Raw genomic sequence first — 25,242 nt, forward strand, 5'->3', positions numbered from 1 at the left:
TAAATAAGGACACATTTTATAGATGCTCCTCGTGTTGTTATATAATAACACTTAAATAAATTTAATTTTTGTCATAAGTTATCCATTCTCTATAAAAACTGAAAGAATAAAAAAGGCGAACGTGCGACAATGTTCTTCTCACATCTTTTCTTACCCATAATAATGATTCGACAAACATGGATAAAGAAAAGAGCATATGACCGTGATTTGTATTGTAAACTTTGGAAAGATGCTCTTCGCCGCGCTTTCGTTATCGAAAGTTTGGTTTTCTTCTTAGAGAAAACAGTAATACAGTATAATCCACTCTTTGCCATTTAAGTAACTTTGCAAACGTAAAGACTCTTCCTGCAATATAAAAAAAGCTCTCGCTGTGGTTTTGTGATATTTCACTTTGGCGCAAGATCGTATGAATTCATCGCGCGCATTCTCGTCGTCATTCATTTAAATAATTTAATATGCTATACAACTCGAATAAAAAAGACAAACGGCATTACTTACGTCTTTTTTAGAATATATTCGTCATACTATACGTCATACTATACTTTATTTTTACATAAACTAAAACAGATGTGATCGAAAGAAATAAAATTTCTAGATCTGCGATTTCTCTCGAGCTGCGATCGATAATTAATTCCGATTTCGGCGACTTTCATTTGGGACGTCGAGGTTTCTCGCGTGCGACTTTCGACGCGCAAACACACGCGACTCGCCAGTCGCGCCTCTCTGCGCGATGACAAATAAACTGCGAGTCGTGCGCCGACGGTTTAATCCATTTATCCTGCCGTTATAAACGATTGAGCAGGAGTAATTCCATTCTGCGGTTTTGGCTTTCGCACCCGACGGACTCGCGTCAGTGTCCCTCCTCCGCGCTCGCTATGCATCCGCGTTCGCCATCACATCCCTGCTTGCCTGCCTGCCTGCCTGCCTGCCTGCCTGTCTGCCTGTCCTGCCTTCCTACCCCTGCCCACTCTGCATCGCTCTGTTCACGCCTGCAGCCGCCTCCACCCTCTAAACGTCTCCCCCCACCTCACCTCGCATGCCAAAATTGCACGACAAACTTTCGAAAACCGCATATCGCATTTTGCTCGGTGTCAATTTTTATCAGTCAATCGAATGCTTGCGTCAAATGTAGGCCAAATTATCGATCGATTAGATATAAATGAGATTTAAAATTAATAAATGAGATCTAAAACTAAATAATCAACGATAACTAATATGAATAAAATTTATACTCCCTATTTGAAAAATATGAGCGCTCTAAGCACCGACGGATATATCATTTTATTTATATCTATTCATCGGTACTCCGAAGCAATAAAATACCTGAAAATTTTATGAGACGTGATAAAAATTTGATTTTACGCGTGCCATTAAATTTTCAACGGAGAAGAGATAGATCGACATTTCGGTGTTAATGCGTCCGTGGAAGGTATCTTTGCATAATGCGCCGGTAATAGATACTCCGGCCTGCTCACTCACCCTGAAAGCGCATGATTGAATTTTCGATGGATTTTTTCCCCAGAAAAATCGATCGGGCCCCAATATATTCCGCGGAGCGCGGCGGCACGAAAAAAGGAAGTGCAATTTACTTGGGCAAGTTCGCGTTCGCAGCAGACCAGGCCTTACGCGCGAGGGAGGAGTGATAGTGCTCTCTCATCCACTTTGCGGGGCTTCCCATTCTGTCCAATCTCGTTGCTCTATCAGTTTCCCATACCCGATGATTCCATCTCACGGGCCATCCTCTAATCGATTTAAGTCTGCCTTTGCTGGCGAGAGGAGCGAACGAGCGAGCGCGCGGGCGCTGTTATTCCAGTTCGGAATGACGAAAGCGAGGCAAACTTCGTCTTCTGGCGTCCGCCATGAAAATCGACTCGCGAACGCGCGATCGAGAGGATACGCTGTACCACTTGAGCGGTTTGGAGGAAGATGACATTATCCGCTGACCGAGATGTGTATAGCCCCAATAGACGATTTATTTATTTGTAATATTTTCTTACGTTCCTACCTTTGTCTCTTGACAAAAGTTCTCAAGTAATCTCGATTTTAATACTTCTTTAATTAATCAGATGTCATTTCAAAACTCGACACTCGGCATTCCATCGGCTATCACATCTATAAAATCTTAATAATGTATAAAAAACAAATTCTTGTGCGACTTTCATCATGATGAAAAATAATGTGAAAAATAATAGGAACATATCTCGTCTCGGTGCGAGGGTTACTCCGCCGCATTGGCGGCATATGAGAAAAGACGGATATTGCTGGAGATGCGAGGTAATCCGAGGTGATCCGACATTCGCAAAGTTTGCCAATATATATCGCGACGGCATCGCGTCCGGAGAGTATATATACGGGACGAGTAGGTAGGTATGGGCAAACCTGGACGAGGCCGGGGGGCTATCTCGTATCTCGTAATAAAAGCCGGGGGACCGGTGGGCTTTGTGTACGTGGCCGAGGGTCTGCGCGGCGGATAGCGCAATGGAGAAGAGCGGAGAGATAGAGATAGGCAGATGGGAAGCGGGAGACGAAAGTGAGACGGAAGAGAGCGATGGGAGATGAAGTCGCGGGGAGGGGAGGGGGAGGCAGTGAGGCGAGTTTGCTTGGTCGAGAGGATTGAGTCGAAAGAAAGAACGACGAAAGGTGTACGAGAGAGGATGAAGGGCGCGGAAAGGACGGGACGACGACGACGACGACGACGACGACGGGAGTAGGCAAGATGGGGAACACGATGGTATGATTTTCGAATAGAGAGAAAGAGAGAGAAAAAGGGAACAGAAAGACTCCTGTTCCAATATACTAAGAGCGGATACGCAAACCCACAGTCACCGGCCAGTCCCCCGCTGTTCGGTAGTCGCGCTGTTGTCGGAGTCGCGCTTCTACCATTGCGTCGCTTCTACTACCACGATTCTTCTACCTTCTCCTTCTTTCCCACCTCTTTGTCAACCGAACGTTGTTCCATTGTCCCGGCGGCTCATTTATTTATGTCTGTGAAAGTTTTTAATCTGATGAGATGCCTACCCTTCTTCGTTCTCCTTAATTCCGTCAAGATTTTCTCCCGCCATTTGCAGCAACGCCGGATGAGGGTGAATTTAGAATTTTGAATAATCGAGAAATGCACGTGATGAAAGCCTACGCGACATTAATAATATAAAATTTTACACGATCGTTTGTGTCTATTCGTATATCGATGCCATCGAAACATATAAATTCTCAGAGTTCTTTAACCTTTCGTTTAACGTACCGTAAATCGTGCGATTCCACATCTTAAATCGAAAAAACTCGCCTTTTAATCTCGTCATTTATATATGCGATGCAAGATCGAAAAAACATCACAGAAGAGAAGTTATCAGGAACGTCCTAACAATGCGCAGCCGGGGCAGTCGGTCGGCCGGTATGATGTGGGAAATTCCGCGGAAGTTGGGGGCCTCCCTCCTCGCTCCCCTCCGAAACTCAAACTAGCGCCCGAAGTTATGAACTATTTCAATGAGTTTACGGGAGTTACTCGTTGGCGGTTAGTTGATTACCGTGGCCTCTCCAATTTGCGAATTTGCATTAAACACGAGTGCCCATGCTATCGCGCGACCGCGCGAGAACTGCCGCACGCGCGCGTGCACGCGTGCGCGCGTGCGCGCGTGCGCGCATGCTTCCGTCCGGATCGTGAAAAAGCATCGCGCGGAAGACTAAACCCGCGCGGCACCAGCAGCCGCACCGCGCTACCGCGCTACCGCGCGTTATATTTGCCAAATAATTCCACGCGTCCGTGCAATCGTATCGATTCCCGTTCGTTAACTCGGCCGAGTGACTGATGTTAACTCGTGTTACATGCCATCGAAACTTGCGCCTCGGAAATCCGCGTTACATCGCGTTAGAATGGCATCTCGTGGGAGATTACAATGTAATTATAGCCTTTGTAAAAACGACTGATTATCAAAAACCACATTATATGTGCGCCAAGCGGAAATAAAATCTTCTTCGCAGAAACGAAATATCATCTATTATTATTGAGAACAACACCAACATTTGATCAATATCAAAATGAACGATTTGTCTTTTTATTTTTCGTGTGTAATTAAAGAGCGTAATAGTGTTTGTAAAAAAAATTAATTAAAACAAGACGATTGCATACCCAAGTAAAAATGTCCTCGTTTTACTATAATAAAGTAACCTCTTCTTATTAATTTTCAACAAGTTTACAACAAAGACGTAACAAGATTTCTAATCGAGATTTTGCAAGAAATGAGAATGCAGGCAATATCATTTATATGATCCTCCCGAACAAACTAGTTACCCCTCTTTCGAAAGGAAGTTCGTGAGCGAACAAAAGGCACGACGACAGTCGGTAGAAGGAAATTAGGGTGCGGCCAGTTGCGAAATCACAATGGTCACTCGGTAAAAGTTTTCACTCATTCGCGAGAGAGCTTCGCTTCCTCCTTCCGAGCCCCTTTCTTACGTTCTTGGTCGCGGAAGTCGACACAATCGGCTTCCTTTTCGTGAGGCAACGGACAAGAAGATCCGGAGAAAACCGTGCAGAGAAGAGGAAAAACAGATGAAGAAGAGCAGCGACACGCGGAGGCTGAGGCCCGCGGGTTCGCTTTAATTCGCTGATTACGACGTGGTGACGACGAGGAATGAAAAATAATCGGGCTTTCAATCCGTTGTACTACCTTGCTTGCTTCTCCAAATCGAGGCTTCCCAACGTGTTGCTTTCAGCTAAACGCTCTCTCGAACGCTAATACTGCTCTTTCTTATTCTGAATGATTTCTAGCACGTCGAGAGGAAGAGAAAGAAAGAAAGAGAGGAAAAAACTCGACTGGTATCTTTTCATCATCACCTTCTGATTCCTTCAGCGTTGTGCAACAATCTCGTTATCGCGTCTGCGAATGTCCCTATGTTATAATGCTATTCAGAACGAAGTATGAATGCTTCTCCTTCCGTCGAAAGTTTTGGAGAATTCAAAGTGCTAATATGAACAGCAACGTTCGCCTTTCTGTCCAACCTTCTCAGTAATATCACATTCTAATATCATATTCGTCTTTTTTTTTCCTCTCCGTCTGTGCTTGCTTTCTTAATTCGCTTATTTGCAAATTTCACTGTTCTCATAGGAATTTTTATTGAATATAATTTCTCTCTGCATTTCGACATTGATTTCCTTTGGTTTATCACATTTTGCTCTCTATCTTGCAATCTCATATTTTTAAAACTAATAAACATTTTAGGAAGCTACTAGATATCATTTAAACGCGTCTCTGTTTCGGAAACATTTAAATATAATGTGGTTCTTTATCTTCTAAAAGCTACTTTCAACTACGTACTAGCGTAAAAATAGTTTTATGCGTAAGCTAAATCATTGCACGTTTCGATTTCCATTTTCTTCTAATTTACGAGTTGTTAAACTTCCCCCGTAATGCCGCAAATGCCAAGTACAAACAAACAGCACGGTAGATCCACCTAACCAGAAGCAGAAAAGGTCGAGCGCGGACCGCGCTCGTCTTTCCGTTCCGACGTTTCCGCTCGGTAGGTCGGAGGGAGAGAAGGAGGAGCTATTATACCAATTTCAAGTAATTTTCTCGTTAGAGCGGCGCGAACAAGCCGATTTCGTTAACCTCGCAAACCTTACGCTGAGATTCTCATCGACGCAGAGGCATCGCAATAAGGCAGTATCCCGTGACGAGTATAATAAGTCTCGCGAGCGATACCCCTTCCCCTCGAGGGTAGCATAATTGTTTTCGCTCAATCTATTTAACATAACTCGGACGGTCGGGCGGGCTGGAAAAAAAAGGGAGGATTAAACGAGGAGCGCCGGTAATTGTCGGTAACAGGAACGAGGAACCTTACAACGCGAGTGTGTCTGCGCGATTTAATCGCAGGACGAGACGAGGAGGCAGAAGGATGAGAGGACGAGAGGAGGCTTACACGGGAACGCGCGCGAGAGAGAAATTATAACCGCGGTTGCACGCGGCGGACCGGGGTTTTGTGCAAGCATGCGCACACACGGCACCTTCGTATGTACGTAATTGCTTACGGCAAAAGCCGTAATTTTTTCATTATACCCGACGGAACAAATACTGGTGGTGGCGGTTGCCTTTAGGAAAGTAGAAGCGGAGCATTCTTTTCTTCCACACTCCACTCCAATATGTGTTTCCTACTCTTTCTTTTTCTTTTTCCACGGGATATATTTCAAATTCTTAAATTTTATATTTTACAACCACTTCATATATGTGTCACGTGTAATTTCTCTCCGGAAACCTCTCTTCTCTCCGGTACAGTCATATTATAATGGATATACGCAGTTTTTTACGTTGTTGATAGCCGTTATTTATCGCGTTATTTTGTAAACAGCTTTCATCTTTCTTTATCCCACTGCGATTCATATCACATCGAGTATTCCCTCTGCATTCTCGCTTTTTCACCCTTCCCATTCCTTTACGTTTTCTCCCTTTTTCCGCTTTTGACGCGCGACTCGTACAATAAGAGAAGCCAAAGGCTCGCAGCACGGCCCATTAAAAACTAGCAATTAGCATTTAAAATATAAACCTTGGCGTAGCGGGAAGGACAAAGTAGACGTCTAATGAAAGCGAGGGGGAAGACAAAGGGGGTGGGGTCTTTTGGATCAGTTAAATGCTTTTCAGAGAATTCGCCGCGGCTTAAATGGAGCTCATTCCTGATTGGCCATCCGTTCGCCGTCGTCGTATCCGCGCATCCTAGACCGAGCGTAATTTTGCTTCCTCGCGTTCTTCCACTTTCGACCAGCCATTCATGCAGAATTCAGAGAACGGAGAAAAGAGAAAAGACTAGGCATATCGAGGTCAGAAAGATTTTGCACTTAGCGCAAATCTATCTCGAAGCCGCGCGTTGCCTCTCTGCCGGTTTAGCCTCTTTTTCTTTTCGCTTCTCCCTTTTATTTCGTTTATCTCTTTTCATTCTTTTTCTATCATCTCCGCCCTCAACGTCGATTCTTGCTAAACAAAAGGCCACCAACCATGTTTCAGGATCTCGAGTATCGGATACGCGGTTCATCCCTCCCTCCCTCCCTCCCTCTTCCACTTTCCTTCCGCATATTTTGCATTTTCTGCCGGGTCGCAACTGCCGGAACCAAAGGCCGAAGTTTTTTTTCTTTCTACTGGTTTCCTTTCTTCGGCTTGCATCGATTCACGTCCGTTACGGGTGGATAAACGGTTGCGTTCGCGATTCCGCACGTACACGTTACCCTGGATATCGCGTAATACGCGCGTTGTACGCGGAAGCAAAGTTTCAATATTTAACATTTCTACGTTTGCTTCATTATAATTTTTCAACATGGCGCGCGACAGAGATTAGATTACCGCATCGTGTTGAAATCCCATCGTCATCGTGTTGAGACGATAAGAAGGACGTGATTCTCTTCAGACGGGCAATCGACGGACGGACGAGAGATGTTAAGAAAGGAGCAGAGCGAAGAGAGCGCGCTGCGTTAATAATTTGCATTCGGACGAGTCTATTGTCCTGCGGCAGGCGCACGCGACCGCTCCAATTATGGCACTCCGCCTTCAACCGAGCTGCTCCACTCGCATCCCCTTCGAGCCCGAGCACTCCACCAGCCTCGCCTATATACCTTCTTCCCTCCGCTGCCCATCCACCCCTTTTCTTCCCGTACCTACCACGTTCTCTCGTGCTCGCTTGCTCATTTCTCCACGGATATCCACGAGGGTTCCTTTCCTTTTCACTCCGAGAAGTTTAATTACAATCGTAATTATCATCCTAAAAAAGTTTCGTTCCCGTCGAATGCCGATCGTCTAACAATCGCGATGATTCAAAGTCTCGTCGACCTACGATTGTTCCTGATTGCGAAAATGAAAATGAAGACTTACAAAATAACACGATTCAACAATTTCCCAAAATGCTTATCACTCGTTAATTAATTAAGTTTTTAAATTTTCTTGATACACTGTTCTTGATACACGTACACATACACAAGTGTTATTAATAATCTGATATAAATACATACAAATTTATGGTAAGCCTTATTAATCCTATCCCACCGTTGACTTCTTTTTACACGCCATGTGCTTTCTGAAATCTTAATACCACGGAAATGGATGACGGAAATGAAAAACTACTACAGCTAGGTAAAATCGAGGTGTAAGTTCTGTGAAAAGATCTGCGTGCATGGCGCATTCTTTCCGCGCATCGAGGATGATGAAGTGCCACGCTCCTGGTTTTACGGCTTTATTTACTCGTTTCTTTCTGCTTTGCCGCTAAGAGATGCGCGCGCGTGTTTATTGCAATTTTTAAAAAGTAAAAACTTACCGAAGGAGCTTCCGTATAATGTAGAAGTTGCTCGCGTACAAAAATAGAATCCACGTATTATATTCGAATATATATTCATTTTTCAAGAAAGACATGACATAAAAATCACATTAATTTTAGTAGGACGTAATGTATCTTTTCAAAAAAGAAGATACATTATACAATCTAATTTGTTCTGATTTGTTTAATCTTTCCAATATATCCAATCTTTCATATATATTTGTTAATTCAATATACGCACAAGATGACACAACACAGGTTTTCCGAAAGCAGATAGTCACAGATTTTATTCAGAGACTTTTAAAATTATCCCGTGGCACGAGCAATTTCCATTCAGGCGAAGCACGACATTAACCAGATTGTGATGGTAACGCCTTGGCCGAGACCTTCGTGAAACAGCGGTGGCGAGCTGGCACGTCACGGCTCGGTTATAATCACGGCGGTAGGTGCGCGCACCGAGAGCGGCTTTGCGAGGTAATTGAGAAACGTTCTCGTGTTCGAACACAAGTTGGCTACTGCCGTTGGCAGAGGCCTACCGCTAATAGGACGGTTGGCACGCACGCGATTCATTCATAAAACGCTCTCTCACTGTTGCCCCGTATCGCCATCGTAACGCTGGCGAAGGAACGATCGTCCAGAATCACGATCGATGATCGTTCCTTCTCCCTCAAATCATGCGAGATGATTAGCCTTAATAGAAAACGATCGAGATAATATATTATACGGTGTGATCGTTTCATATTGACAAAGCACTGTAAATCATTATTTATCAAAAAAAAAAAAAACAGAATGATTTCACAACGACATGCGGTTTCTATGTAGGTAAAAAAAAAAAAAAAAAAAAGAAGAAGATATTAAATTAACTATATCATAATTTTTATAGTGCGTAATTGCGATTTGAAAAACATGTGCATTTTTTTTTTACAGAAGAAAAAGATTCAGTTTCTTAAATTGCAATTAGCAAAAGAGATAATTCGATGATTACGAGCGTTAATGTCACGATGATCGCCCCGCGCGTAATAAACTCACGAGCCGAGAAGGTGAGGTAGAAGTTGGAGAAATAATGGTCGAGACCGACTCGGCGGGATAGAAGAGGGGCGAGATGTAAAAGAACGACGCGAAGACAGTGGAATTGTACACGGCGTTCCGCGTGGACGAAGGAGAGGGAGAGAGAGAGAGAGAGAGAGAGAGAGAGAGAGAGAGAGCTACGCATCTTACTAAATGGTACATGAACGCTTTATATAAGCGACGTGCTAACGAAGTGTGTAACAGGCGGTAAATAAAGGAACCTGTAATTATGGACGGCGTGCCGCGGACGGCAACAGTGCGGGAAGGGAGCCCACCCACGAATCCCACCGGCGGTTGTGACCTACTCATCGGTGGCTATCGTGGTGCGAGGGTCCCTTGGCGATGAAGGCGAGGGGTAGCAGTGATAGTCTCCTTACCGGGACCAGAAGAGATCGTTGTGTCCGTCCGAGGACAAACATCTGGGTTAAATGGAAATACGAGCGCGGCTGGTTATCGAGCAAAAAAACACGAAAGTGAGAAGAGTCAACGGCACATCTCGTTGCGTCTTACCGCTCGTTTCTCAACCAGCAACGGGCTTATTTAATAATGGTGGATGTCAAAAATTACGCACCTGAAAAGAAACCAGTCCTTCCGTGCCTCGGGGAGATCATCCTCTCGACGCGCGCAAACGTGTATTCTCCCTACATTGGACTATCTATTTATCTAAGTTATTCTTTAAGCTTTTATCTTTTAGAGTTTTCGAGAATGCTTTTTTATCTTAAACCGCGAGAGAGGATGGAGATAATGGAAATGCGTGAAGCGTGATAAATCAAGAGTCGAGAGATGGAAAATATCGGTACACCACTATAGCTGCTAAATAGCGATGTTCGTTTACGCAATATTACGTATGGATGTACATTAAAGAGATTAAAAATTATAATTGAAATTATTTATTGTCTTCGGCATTATTAAGTATAGTACTTTAACATCCCTTCAAATACCTGCGGTATCATTTACCTATTTTAAATTCACTATCGATCCGATCAACGGCGAGGTTGTTAACGTTTGCGATTAAATACCCTCGGCTATGGGTGTCGGAGAAATTTATGGAGAGATGTGCCGCAAAAGGAGTAAAATGAGCGGCCGGGCATCGTTATCACGCGGCGGGTTTCGCTCAATCGTGTTTACGAAGGGCCCTGCGCGATGTGCAACGCGTGGCATGCACCGGCTACGACGGGGGTATACATTCGCTCGCGTCAAAACGAACGAAAAAATCCTGTTCTCGCCGGCAACGCGGGCGGACGGACGGACGGACGGACGGACGGACGGACGGACGGACGTTTCCCCTCTTCGTGATCACCGCGAGGCAAGAAGCTTGCGCTCGAATTGCGTGAGAACAGATCGAGAGACGAAGAGAAATTTTATGGCCTGTTCCTCTTCCTTCCTCCTCTCTCCGAGATCTAGAAAAATCGACTATCTCCTTCTCGACTACATATTTCTCCTATTTGCAGATACTTAAATCGTCTCGTCATATAGAAAAAAGATAACAGCTATCTCTACATAAAATATTCTATTCGGGAAAAATATCCTATTTTTCTATCCAACCATTATTGTATCAATTAGTTAGCGACATAGCGTAAATCTGTTTCTTCAATAATTATTTTCGTCAAGTTTCGCTCGTGTGACTTTGTTTATTAATTTTACTCTCACTTTTAATCCTAGTTTCAAGATTTATAAATTTTAGAGAATTGTGATAAAATTGTGATAATTTTACATAAATTGGATTTTCACTTTGTATCTGAAATAAGCGGGGTAAATAAACAATTTTCTATCTCGAAGTTCAAAAGAGCTGTCGAGAAAAAAGCTATTATCTTCAATAGAAAATTATGTAATTCTAAATAAGAACTGTAGATGTTAAGTAATATAAAAACAAGTCTGATTGGCATCAAAAGAGATATAAAAAAAAAAAAAAAGAGAAGAAAAAGTAGGGGAACAGTTTCGATGCGGAATGCCGCGCACGCGATGTTTTATCAATGATCAAGACTCGCAATGAAAAAACACTCTTGACGGGCGGTCTATGACCATTCGACATAGCGATCGCCGATGATAGCAGCGACAGCAAAGTGACCATGAACGTCTTACATGAACGACGCTAGCGAGCCAGCTAGCAATGCGACCGCCACATGTCCTTGCTTGGTTACATTGAAATTGCAGCGCTGCACCGCTATGCCAGACACCACACATTAGCTCATTACCGCACTAGTAATACGTCTAACATTACCATTGCTATTACTATTGATGCTAATAATATCACTACGTAGCTGCAGATTCGATGCCTTTTCTCTATTTATTTATCCAACTAGCAATGCGAAATCCTTTAAAAATCCTGCTATATCCAAAAGTACTTCCAATCTTTAAATCCAAAGTTATCTTGATTATAGATCAAGTTTATCGAGTTTATTTTATCTTTTGTAAAAGGATACGTTACATACAATGTGCCTTAGTCGCGACACGCTATAAATTCGATTTCACGATAGATCGTCTTTTATCGGGCCCCAGCCGAAGCTACGTCCGGCGGACGTGCCAAGAGTCCAAGTTCGACGTAATGAAATCGACGTGGTCGCTTAAAGTACGCCCATAAAACTACACGAATACGCGGAGAACGACGTCGCATCGGCGTATATGTTTTACCAGACAAAGCGACACTATAAATGGATTTATGGACTTGCTGTTACGCGTAGTCAATTCGCGGTTTGGTTTTTCGGTGTGTACTTTATGACGCACTTATGACAGTACCGTAATCGGATTATTCCGATGTGACGCGATCCAGCGTGCATCTTGCGTGCATACTTGGATACTCACGATTTATCGCACATTTAACGCCAATTGCATCGCTGCACTTACCTGAAAACAGAAAAAAAGGACATTTAATAAATTATTAAATGATCAATGTTCAAAATGAAAGCAGATTAAAGAGATTTTCAATAATAATATTCAAATGTTTTACAAATGTTATCCTACATTTTATTTAAAAAAAAAAAAAATTTAATTTTTTATAAACTTTTATTTTTTTTTTTTTTACTATTATTGTAATTTCATTTCCGTTTCACGCATGTCCCTTTCGCGAATTAAAGCTTCAAATTTAAACGTCTGTGTTTCGCTAGTTCATCCCCGTCAAACCAGACACCGTTCATTGAAAAGGGTAACAACGATGCGATGTTTGTCTATGAAAAGGGGACGGGACTCGCTACGTAGCGTTCTGCGTGCTTACGTAACACGCGTAGCCGAAGGAAAGGGTCCTAACTATTTACTCGACTGCAGTGCTATCTGTTTCGATTCATGTTTGCAGTTCCCATGTTGACAGGCACACTATGCTCGGCCTCACGAGCACGACGGATCGTTTATATATTTGCCCGCCGTGGACGCGTTTTTACACGCGCATAGACGATCGCACACGAAGCGGACCTTCGATGCACGCGTGCAAGTGTCACGCGGTGGGTACACGGCATACGGTAATTCTTTTTTTACCAAATGGCATACTTAGAGTTTGTCTGTAAAATAATATATCATATTACACACTCAAAATTGATGAAATTCCGTTAAACAACGTCCGCAACGCTTTTCGAGATTTAAAGGTGAGGCGTGAGTATTTTAGGTCCGTCTCGGAAATATTTCTCTTTCTACGATAGCATCGATCGTGACAAATCGTCGTGATATTAGTCGCACGTGCGAGTAATCTTTCGGTGAGATAAGAGCGCTAGATAAGAGCGCGAAGCGCGATAGCGCGATTGGTTATATGCGTTCCGTTTCACTCTCTCCGTTGTGTGTGTACTTTGATATAACAGCCGGTGATAACCGGGCGCGATGATATTGGGAGCTACGTGCGGCTCGCAGTTATACACCGGCGCGGCCTATTACACGCCGTATTACCACTGTCAACATACGCGCACGCATAATAACGGTTATTAGATACGCTGGGGCCGGTTGCGCGCGGAGACCGGGATTTACCCTTCGCATTACCGCCGGCACCGCGTCCGCACAATCCTGTCCCGCCGCGGACTCGCCGATCAACGACTCGCCGACGGACCTTCGTCATCGTTGCTCCTTCGAGGTCAGCGGCGGCCGCGATCACGCTGTAACATCTTTTCAAGAAACGTGCACGTTAACTATAACTTGCCACGAACGAGCGATCGTTTAAAGGCAGAAAATCCCTTTAATATATAAAGGGAAAAGAAATGTGCGACTAATTGGTAAGATGCAAGATAGATTTATTTACGAGATCGCATCATTACCCTTCCTATCGACGTGACATCGAAGTTTCAATAAGTATAAAAGAGATCCGGCGATACGCGACAATCGGAACGGCGATCCATGAATCACTGTCATCGCGCGAAACAGGTGTTTATGATCGATACAGCCATCACCGACAGAGGACATATTGCGCGGCGATCACGGTAAATCGTAAAGGCTGCGGCGTTCACGGTTTCGACAGTTTAATGGATACCTCGGTATAACGTGACGACAGATGACTGTCTCGAGGGCGAACAAACCTGTACTTTTCGATGTAACAGGCGGGTGTGTAGCCGCTCTATCTCACACTGCGGTTAGCGGTTGGAAACGGCAGGAAACTCCGCGGAAGGCGAATAGTGTGTAATAATAAATGCGAGATATGCCTTTTCTCTTTTTGCCCGTGAAAGCGCCGGGCGAAGGAACTGGTTCTACCCGCGACTCCCGCGCTGCTTCGAATGAGGATTATTGTTCGAAAACTGCAATTAGTAGTTCCCTCATTTGCGAGCGTACTTTCTCACGGTAATGTACCCTCGTGTCGTCGAGCGAAGCTATTCAGTTTGGTACAAAACGAATTTTGGGACAAAGAGCGTTAAACAATAGGATTTGAAACGAAAGGTCACGAGACGTATGTATTCCGTAGAAAGACTACATTTTAAAGCGAAAGAAAGATAATGCGAGAGACGTGGCTTGCAGGGCGAGCTCGCGCGTTTGCAAAATCGAATGGAAACACACTTCCGACGATAGGTTACATATGGTGACCCAAAAACGTGATTTCTTTGAATTTTTTTTTTTTTTATCAATCTAATTGAGTTGATTTTATTTTAATAAAAATGTCTAGCGATTAAAAAACGAGTGTCGTTTAAACATATTTTGTCAACCCAGATTTTATCGTCGATGTAGAGAGAGAAATTCCCTTCCCTCCTCGTTCCATTCGTAAGCCCTTGTCGTGTGCTCAGTATGTCGTAGCGGCAAACAAAGCCGAGGCCATCATACGCAGGTAGGATTATAGCCGAGGACCCCTTTTTTCGGTTTAGAGGGATGAACGCGAGAGCCACCCTCCTTGATGTCCCGATCAAGTCCACCGCGTGTCCCGAAGCTCATCCCGTGCTCCGTCCCCCTTCTGTGCGGAGAAGGGGGTTGATTCGGGTGCAATGTGAACGTGGCTGCGGGATGCGCGGATGTTAAATGCACAAATGTGTAACTGCATTGTCAAATGGAAAAATCCCTCCCGGGACGTCGATGGCACAATAATGGGACAGATTATAATCTCGTCTACCCCCCGAGGGGCTGCTCCCTCTGCACCTCCCGTACCTCCTGTTGCCCCCGTACTGTAGCCTTCTCCGTATCTCGTCGTGTGTCCCCGCGTGCCTCACCTTGCTCTCTCTCTCTCTCTCACCCCATCTTATGTACACGCATCGTACACGCGTGTGGTGTATCTTGTCCGACTATTGACTATCCCGTAGTCGCCGTCGTCGTGTGTGCCACCCTCCCGTGTGCGCCACCCGTGTGTCTCCGTGTGTCGTGCCCCTTGCACGACACGCCATAGCCTAATTAAGTGGGCATAATGGATCCGACAGTTGTGCGTATTGTCCGCTGACGTAAAATATCCGGCGCGAGCGCTCTCTCTTTTCTCTCGTCCCTTCCCAGATCTCATTCTCATTCTCTCTCTCTCTCTCTCTCTCTCTCTCTCTCTCTCTCTCTCTCTCTCTCGAGCTTATTTTCGAGTTCTCTCGACAGAATATTGCAACAGCGAATGAGCCCATGTAAACTCTCCCGACTCTTGACTCCGCGTGACCAAACGTTTGATTGTTTCGCGCTCTTTCATTCGAAAGATCGCGTGTGTCTCCGTGGGAACGTAAGGGAAAAAAAATAGATTGTTGCAATTATTTGCATTCAAACGCGACCTACGTTATCTCATCGTCATAAATAGACACGTTCGATATTGTAATACGTGCCAGAAACCGCGCGCGTTCTATCGCGCGTCTCCGATGTTAACCCGATGTCGTCCTCTTTCTTGCTGATTTACGCTCGCGCGAGTACGAGAAGATGCAATGAAGCTCGCGTCGCATCGGAGACGTCTCTCTAGATAAACTCGCCGCGATACGCGGCCGCGTCTCGTTGTAACAGGTACTAACAACTTGTTTGCACGAAGTAAGCGGATCTCTGAGAACAGCTGTCAAGCGGCACGACGTACGTGCACGCGTTTCTTCAACATTCCGCGCTTATCAGATAGCCGAAGCCGCGATCAATCTCTATCTCGCGTGTCGAGAGGCGCGCACGAAGCGGAGAGCGACACGTCGAGAGCGAGAGCGAGAGAGCGAGAGAGCGAGAGAGCGAGAGAGCGAGAGAGAGAGAGAGAGAGAGAGAGAGAGAGAGAGTCGGATCGCATCAATTTACTCGACCCTATCCGCGTCAAGAGCAACTAAAAGGAACATAATTCGCAGTCATAATATGTATTCGTTGCTACCTTAAACCGGTCACTCGACTCATTAACAGAATATCTGGCTCGCATTGCTGCGATAATCTTCTTTGACTCGAATTATCGATACGCCTTGCGTGTTCTCCTCGCAACTGTTCGCTTTTATCTCGCCTATCTATCTTTTTTTTTTTTTCCCAACAAATCACACGATCTTGAAAATCATTTTTACAGTAAAGTTAACATTCTAGACGCTGTTTCTTCATCTCTGTAATATTTTTAGGAATTTGCGAGTGTCATTCTCGCACGCCGGTTTGTTCGCCAACCGCCGCCAATCGATGACTCTACGTCAGGAATTTAAGAGGAACATCGATGAAAGAGTAAAACCATGAGACGGCCATGCTCGTCGATGAGCAAGGGTGAACGGAGAGGATTCAGAGAAGAGAGTCAGCAGAGGGAGTAGTAGGAGTCGAGGGAGGAAAGGAAATGGCGCCGGTAATAGTGATGCGGGGGTAGAAGAGGAGAGACGAGAAGGGGAGGTTTTCCAGTTCGACGGAGCCAATTCAGACTCGGAATTTATCCTATCAATTTCCGCTCGGTGGAGTGGCAAAGAGCTCGACGCGGCTCGCCGTTCGCTATATTAACGCCGCGGAACTCGGCGCTTCTCCGCCGCGCGGAACCGCGCGGAACTGCCCCGCGTCTTTCGCGCATTTCAAATCAATGACGATTTTCGTACGAGACTTCGAGAAAGATATGATTTCCTTTTCAAATCAAAATTTCATTTCTATTTTAAGATCAGACAGTGACTCGACTAGTAATTTTTTTATTATTTGAATAGTCGTGAAACCTCTTGTAACTCTCCTATAGAAAGCTCTTACGTTTTCATATTTGATAACATTTTTCCTAGAAATTTTCAGAACTGTTTTCTTCATATTTCTCTTAGAAATTTTCAGAACTGTTTTCCTCATATTTCTCTTGGAAATCTTCAGAACTGTATTTTCAGAACTTCGTAGTAACAATATTTGTTTTCCTTATATTATAGTTCCTTATCTCTTCACACTTTTATTTTAGATAAATGCATTTGACGTGATTCGCACTGCATACTCCAACTTATAGTCTTAATTGAACTTCTCAAGTGGGTCATCTTAGCATCCATTTGCACACCCTTGTGTTGCCCTACGTAATGCGCGCTCGATTAGTATACAATAATTTATCAAAAGACTGCATACTTAACCAATACAAATCAATTATTTTCTAGACTAATGCAATATCGTTATTATGTTTCCTTCAAAATGAGCGCTGCAATAAAAAGCTCTAATAATGTCACCAAAAATATATTGTGATAAAAAAAAAGTATAAAATAAAGATGAATTATATTTTAAAAATTACTTTACTTCTAATGCACAAGTTTACAAGAAATTCTTTAACTGAACTAGAATGAATTTTTAATTTTGATTTTTTTCTCCCAGTTTCGAATAAACGGGAATAATTTACAATTTTTTGAGTATTTCATTACGCAGTAGAAAAAAAATGTTATACATTGTCAAATTCAAAAATACACACACACATACACACACACACACACACACACACACACACACACACTCTTTTCGCTATTTTCTTGTCGTAATCGCGCTAATCGGCGTGTGGAGCATGGACAAAAAGCTCAGAGACGGGTTATTCGCGAAGGTAGTGGGAAGAGAGGAAGCGAGAGACAGAGAGGACGAGAGAACGGGGAGAGATGCGCGGAGTAGGAGGAGTCGGATAGGACGGACCTCTTTAGGTTTAGCGGAGCAAATAATGCAGCAGGGAGAGCCCAGCCGGGTTTTCCATGCGGAAGACCAGCGAACCGATCACATTGATCTTTGCCAAAAACAATACCCTGCCCGCCTTTGAATTCCACTGGCAAAATACGGGCGCTAGGTGAGTCACCGGGTACGCATACACACCGGCCGGGCACGCATGAGGAGACACGACCCGCGCGCGCGCGCGCGCGCGAACGTATGTCACACGAGGCCTCGTGCATGCATTCCTTACGTATGTATGTATAAGTAGTTACACGTGTATATACAGCTGAGTTTCGTCGACGTACACGAGCGGGTCTATAAACACGCACGACGTACGGGGGGATGCCCCCTCCGGATGTGTACACCAATTTGTAAAACTACATAAGTTAAACCGATGCACTTGTGGTCCTAAGCGGCAAATAAATAACGAGACGATCGACTGGATCGCGAGAAAGCTAAAATTTCAAATTGATTTATTAAGCCGTTATTCTATTATTTTTGTATCTTGCGTAGGATTACATAAATGTACACTAGAAAGAGGATTCCGTTACCGCGACTTGTACGATATCGTGATCTAGCAAAAATAATATTTAAATAATATTGCGCGCGGCGAAAAGACGCGATTGTATTAAAAAAAAAAAAAAAAAAAAAAAATAAATAAATAAAAACACGCGTGCCCTGAAGCCGTCCGGTAAACGTTTCATTTGTAGCGCGTCAACATAAAAATCCGCGAGTTTGACGTGTCTGGTGGAGAAAAATCAGTCGGTAAATTTGCAGGCAAACAGGCTACAAAGCAAAAAGCAAGTTCAGGCTTCTCGTCAAAACACATTCGGCAACGAGGCATCAATTTCCAATCGGTGCTGTTCAATCCGGCCGTCGTGTGTAACATGCGAAGGCAAGCAGCCTGGATGCGAGCGGCCGGAAAAAAATTGATAATGGATTAATAACTGCCGTCCAATTCGAACGCGTTAATTATTTTCAGCTATACAACGGCTTCGAAGAACTGACAAGTCGACTCACGCAAAACAAACACGGATGACTGCATATAAATGGAAAAACGTTAATCTTCAATTTTGCTGTGTATTCGAGACAATTTTCTACATTTTTGAAATGTAGAATGTGTGACTACTTTTAGGCGAAATATACGTAAAGATCGAATGTAAATATCTCATAGAATTCTGTTCATCATTTTCCATATTTATAAATTTCATTTAATATTGCCATATTTCTTAATACCGATAAATTTGTCCAAACCGAGATGATGTACGACGTAGATTACCATGTTCGTGCCACGATGTCCCGAACAAACAGAAGAAACCCTCTCTCTAGCACAAAGTCAGTGAACACTTTGTTCGCGCAAACAATCGATTTCTCGATCATAACCACACGAGCATATACTGGTTTCGGTCGCCAATCGTGCCGTCCTCGTCTCTCGCTCCGCCTCGCCACTTAAAAATCCGTATAATAATTCGTCGCGGTTCAGGGGGGATGATGCCGGAGGACGAGGAAAACGAGAGGGGCAGAGCAAGCCAAGCACCGCTCCGCCAACGAGGTCCCTTTTTTATGAATATTCGAACACGCGCCAATAAATTCGAATGAGCACGGCGAAAGGGTCGCCAGACGTTGAAGTGGTAGTCGATAGGTTCGTCCTGGTCGGTCTGGTAGGACCCTGCTGCCAAAGAGTGGCAATGCGATGCGATGACGGTGCATGGCGTTTCTCCTTGACGTGTGTTTGTAAATATGCACGTGTATGCACGCGCGCATGTACATTTATATTCAAAGATTGAGAGAGAGAGAGAGAGAGAGAGAGAGAATGAAGAAGGGAGAAGTATTTCTAGCGGGAAGCGGTGTGACCTCTCTCTGTACCGAGAAATCATATCATCCGAAACGACGTTGCTTCTGTCAACCACCCCTAAGCTGTGCTCCTTGTTCAACGCAGAGAAGGGGAGAGAAGAGAGGAAGGGAGGGAGAGAGGGTGGAGAGGAGAGGGAACGATTGCGCCGATCTCCGTATTCCCTCGCTCTCCGCGTCGGAATTTCGTCCTCCCTTAGAAGTTATTCAAATTTGCTGCTTGAACGCAGCTCTCGACTGGCTGACGTCAAACGACGCGACATCGAAAAGACGAGCCTTGTCCTGTGAATTTCGGACTGAAAATTCTTCGAATCGTCCTTCAAAGATCGCAAGATGATTTAAGATCGGCATCGCGGATTTAGCGCCCGTGGCGCTTCAAATAAATTATTGCTATACCGTTTTGATCTACGGTTTAATTTTTATTACATGTGTAAGTTGCATAATTGTTAAGATGTCGGCTACTTGCTCAATCCGACGAGTTCGCCTCCATTTCTCTTCCTCTTTGATGCGAATGTTGCGGAAAACCATTTGCGATTACTCTTGTGATTGTCTTTTTACGCCGTGTGCGTCGACTGGACCAGAACGCACGCGAATCCTTCTCTACCTCGGCCAGAGGAATACCGGAATACCGGAATACCGAGGGTGTATTTGGGGAGGGGGCGGGGGAGGCCGGCACAGAGGGAGGAGGCCGACGTCGAGTCGCTGTATATGGAAAGTGAAAGAGACACACACACACAAGCGTCTCTCTCGCTGGCTAATGCAGAACGGTGAAATATTCATCAGTCTGGCTGCCTGCCTTGGTGGCGCGGGCCAGCCCACCCTTTATATTTCGTAATTACCCTCCCAGGCCCGTCCTACCACCTCAAGCCAGCCTCCCCAACTGCCTCCACCTCCGTCTCCATCATCGCCAGCTAGCTACTACCCTTCGTCCCACTGATCCCCTCGGTCGTCATCGCCCCGTCAAACTCGTCGTCGTCGTCTCGGGCCGCTTCGCCATCCTCTCGGTCTTCTTTCGACCTACCACCACTCTCCTTCTCTCCTTCTATATCGGAGCTTCCATTTCCAATCCCCGTTTTCTCGTCACCTCCGCCAACCGACGGGCGAAGCTCTAATTTCCGCGCCAACGGCACGGAAGTATATCCTCGGAGTATACCGCGGGACGAATGCGTCTAGCTTGATCGTTGATTAACGTTTCCTTACGCTGCCTTGCGATATTTTTACGTAAAATACGTGAAAAAATTATTTGAATTACCATTTTAATGTTTTTATAAGTGACAAGTTTCTTCGCATATGTATTCCAAAAGATGTCTCAGATACGGTAGCCAAATGATCACTGATAATCCGGCACGTATTCGACAACTATCGTTCAAACGGGACCGACATTTTCCTCGCAGCCACGGTTCGCAAGTATCTCGCAATGAATTTACATCGTCGACAACGCTCTGCCGTCTTTCATCGGTAGCGGCGCGCGGTTCAAAATACTTGCCGAAAGGCGGTTCGACAAAGGCGTAATATCGTGCCCGGTAGCATAGTCGATCGAGGCGCCCATATATCCCGGGCAACGGCCGGAGGTCTAAATATTTATACGCTAATGCCTATGCGTCGGTTCGAACATCAAAGACGAGGCTGCTCGATCCCTCCTGCATAGTTCGTAAAAATAAATTCTCGTCGCCGCGCGTTGATCCGTGCCCCGCTCCATATCTTCCGCTCCGATCATCGTCGACGACATCGTCGACGTCCTCACCCGAACGACGAAAATGACGTCGTCGACATCGTCATCCTCGTGCTCCCTGCTCCCTTCTCGCGCGGTCGAGAAGGGTTCGAAAAGTCGAAGGGGACCTAGAACCCAAACCTGTCCTCTCGCCGTTTCACAGTGCGCCGATCCACCACAGGTCTGATACGCACGCGAAAACACAAGTTGTGTGCCGTGAGCAAACACTAGACACACGAGTACGCGCGGGAGCGACAGAGGAGGAGAAGAAGGAGGCGAGAGAACAAAGAAGTCGCGGAGGAGAGAAGAAGTCGCGTGGAGGAACCTCGACGTAGAGCGAGATCCAGCGAGACGTTAAAGCAAACAACGCAGTCACACACGCAGTCACACGTCGAGCCCCGCGGTATTTTCCGGCCTTCTCCCGCCTTCCCGACACGTTCCCATCGCTTACATCCTTGTAAGAGCTCTTCCCCGAGAGACGCAGGATTCACCTATTTCCAAAAGGAGCCCGCTACGCGATGTATGTTCGCTTGACATACATTGCCGAGCGAACGTTATATTTCGCAACGTTGCTTATTGTCTTATGTATATCGCATCTACGGTCTCATGGGGAACAAATTTCGACAAATTTATGTTATATATATTTTCGATGTTAATAAAATATCTTCGTTACACCTAACTCGTATAATCAAGTATTCTTTAATTCTTCTAGTAAGCAAATATTACAGGGAAGGTAGGAGAACAAAATGAAAGGAGTGCACAATTGGCTGTCTACATGCGAAAAATTGAAAATTGGAGAGATGGAAGTCATATTCGTTTAGCTTCGTGGAAGAGAGAAAAGAAATAAGAGAATTTGTCGTGGTTAGACTTCGCTAGGATAAACCGGGAAACGATCGAATCTCGAGGCACATCGGCATGAGCGTCCACAATGCCGTGACTCGAACAAAATGACCTAAAGAAGGCAGGAGTGGGTGGGCCCTTTTTCGCACGGCTATGCGGTTTATAAAATGTGGGAGCACAATGGGGAGCCGGCGGTGGGGCCAGGGTAACTCCGTTATCGCGGTCCGCTAAGCGCTCGGACACAATGTCCGTCGCGGCTCGGGCTTCGTCTTTCTCAATCTCCGTCGACCGTTTTGCCGTTCCGCTCCGACCAACCCTCCTTCTTCGCGGTCACGAACGTCCAAATATTTGCTCGAGATCTATATCCCTATGGTGGTCCCTCGACTCTTATCCTCGGAAAAGAGAGAGCGCGGTAGCGCTTTATTATTCCGGAATAATCGTGGGGCGCTTCATCGGACGCATCGGCTCGGAATCGGGAAACCTCAAATTTGTTTTGGGTATTGTGTCGCGCGGTCGACGCTTTCCTTCGAGCGCCTTCGAATGTCGAGCCCCCCCCCCCCCTCCTCTCTTAAAACGGTCCAACGCGAGCGCATGGCTCAGGTTAACGAAACGCCCGGTCGGGATAGCTTAGCGCTCGTTAACGTCCTTATGCTTGGTTAGCCAAACGTAAAATCCTTTCTTCTTGACATTTTTTTTTTCCAGATCCGTTCCAACATTCGTGATCTTTGGAGCTTTGAGAGAATCTTGTGAATCAAGTAGTTGTGTACATAAACGCCTCAATTTTGTAAACCACGTATTCTCGTATTCTCGTTGAATGGAAACCTTTACTACTATTCTTTTCAAATTACAAGAAAAAAACGTTGCATTTTTCATATTAAATTACCATGATACACACATATGCCCCATCGCGTTACCCGCGATAGGGTTAAAGGATTTTTCCAAGGTTCGTACCTGCTACGTAGGTGTTTACAACAATGTTGATGTCGTATGTCTTACGATAACTACGATAGCTACGTACTTTGTGGAATGCGCAGCAAGTGTCTCCGCGATGCTTTTCCCGTCGAAACTGGCATTATCTCGACAGCCTTTTCAACAGGACAGCACGCACTCGTGCATTATCTCCCTTCGACACACGTGCAAACGCCGGTCGTTCGCCCTTGATACGTGGTATTTCGCAAATTGCGGACTCGTCACGCATGAAAACGACGTGGCTGCCGCATAATCTTGTAGGTGGAATATATCGTGCCACGCTGATACGCCCGATCAAATATTCAATCGGCGGGGACGAGGTACACGGCTTTCGTTGTCAATGGGAATCTTGGACTTGACACGCGACGAGGAAGTGAGCTATCCGAAGAGTCGAGAAGGAAATACGAAGCGAGTCTAGTTGAAATAAAATAGTTGCTAAAACGAGCATGCCGGCGAGACGCGTCACGTTGGCGAACGTTCAAAAAGATTTAAAATTTAAATGCAATTGTGAAAAAAATTGTTTTCGTTCCGTCAAGTTAATATCAAGACGATAATATCGAAATATTCGTTACAACAGGCTTCCGACTTGGGCAATTGCTATACATTTCAATTGAGAGGAACGGTACTAACGATTTTTGTAATCGACGACAATTGATGAGAGATTTCGTAAAATTCATTTTTCGAGTGCACCGTAATATTTCTTATATCCCTCGCGATGCTGCGTCATGAATAACGTGCCGTCTTTAGTAATATCGACCTCCAACACAATACCACGTACGAATTTCTCTTTCTTCTTCGCTCTTTCTCTTCGTGTACACCAAAAGCCGCCGATATTGGCAGTATTTACGAAAAAGCGAAACCTCTTTGTGAGGCAGATTAATAAAACCAGCTCATCCTCGGAGCGAGGCCGACGGGCCGCCCGCCGTGAATTCGATGTTTCCGCTGACGCGGCAAAAACCGGATCGTATTGCAAGGTGCGTTTTTCATGACGTCGAGAGCATCGCGTCGGAACCCCATGGTATTCCGCGGAACTCGAGTATTGATTTTCGAATGACGATTGAGTCGTTACTTCGATTGTCTTCCGATATGGGCAAGCGACAGCTGAATGAAATTGTAAATTAGGAATCCGCACTTAGTTTCAATTCTATTTCAAATACAATTTAATGGTTCATCGGTTACCGAGATCGTTACATCATGATATGTCATTATGAAAATAGAAATATTAATTTTAAAATATTTCGCTCATTTATTAAAACAAATAAAAAAAGAATTCAATTATAATGCTTTTAACAATTATTTTATCATTTTCCTTAATATTTTTATTTAAAAAGAGCATATTTGAGTAATTGGTGTTTAATAGGGACCTACAATTATATAATAAATTTGAGCATGAATTTGAGGGTTTCAAATAAATCCAAATCATATGTAATGCGAAATATTTGAAATTTAATTTTCGAATAACATTGCAAAGTAAACGATCGCTTTTGACGTATATTAAATGCAATGAATATATAAATGTGACGATAATCGATCACCCTTCGGCATTTCGATATGAGAATGAGGAAATTAAAAGACGTTTACCGGAAGGAGGTTGCCTAATGTCTTCGAATAAATCGATTGATTATTTGCTCAAGCGAAATCGCATCACGGCTCGTCATTCAATAAAAACAAGACGGGCGGGGAGCGATAAACCACTTAAGGCCACTCGATACTTCCGACCCACGATGTTGTTCGGAAAGGAAGAGCAAAGCGGTAGGAGCTTACAAGGAAAAAGCATAATGACGTAAGAATAACGCAATCTCGACACCGCTCCATTAATCGCATCTTAATTTGAGCTCATCATTAAAGAAAGAATCAGATTTACAGGCAGCCAAAGCTTATCTTCGGAAACTAGAGTTTAAAAAAGCAATGGAATTGTAAGGACATTTCAAAAAATTTTATCGAGATATTGAAAAAACAATTTTCAGCAGTTGAGTAAGAAGATACGGACAATGATAATCTGTGTGCAACGACACGTTTACCTTTTCCCACCGAATCCTGTATCTTCATCTCGTTACGTTGAGGACGCATACACATGCAACGGC

General features: G+C 44.6%; 1 protein-coding gene across 4 annotated transcripts in view; it reads right to left on the reverse strand.

Annotated features, from left to right (window-relative positions):
- The window catches only part of LOC105424401 (protein pangolin, isoforms A/H/I/S), a 139,411-nt gene that overhangs the window by 23,693 nt on the left and 90,476 nt on the right, over positions 1 to 25,242 (reverse strand). Inside the window, exon 4 of one of the 4 annotated variants that reach the window (XM_089082636.1) lies at positions 6 to 12,198. The exons of the other annotated variants lie outside the window; for them this stretch is intronic. Coding sequence (XP_088938762.1) covers positions 12,160 to 12,198 — 39 coding nt within the window. The 3' untranslated portion in view covers positions 6 to 12,159. Of the gene's footprint in view, positions 1 to 5; positions 12,199 to 25,242 lie in introns of those variants that run through there. 4 annotated transcript variants of the gene reach the window in all.

This window comes from Pogonomyrmex barbatus, unplaced genomic scaffold, assembly GCF_055798465.1.
Source record: "Pogonomyrmex barbatus isolate J1 unplaced genomic scaffold, ASM5579846v1 scaffold1, whole genome shotgun sequence".
Lineage (NCBI taxonomy): Eukaryota > Metazoa > Arthropoda > Insecta > Hymenoptera > Formicidae > Pogonomyrmex > Pogonomyrmex barbatus.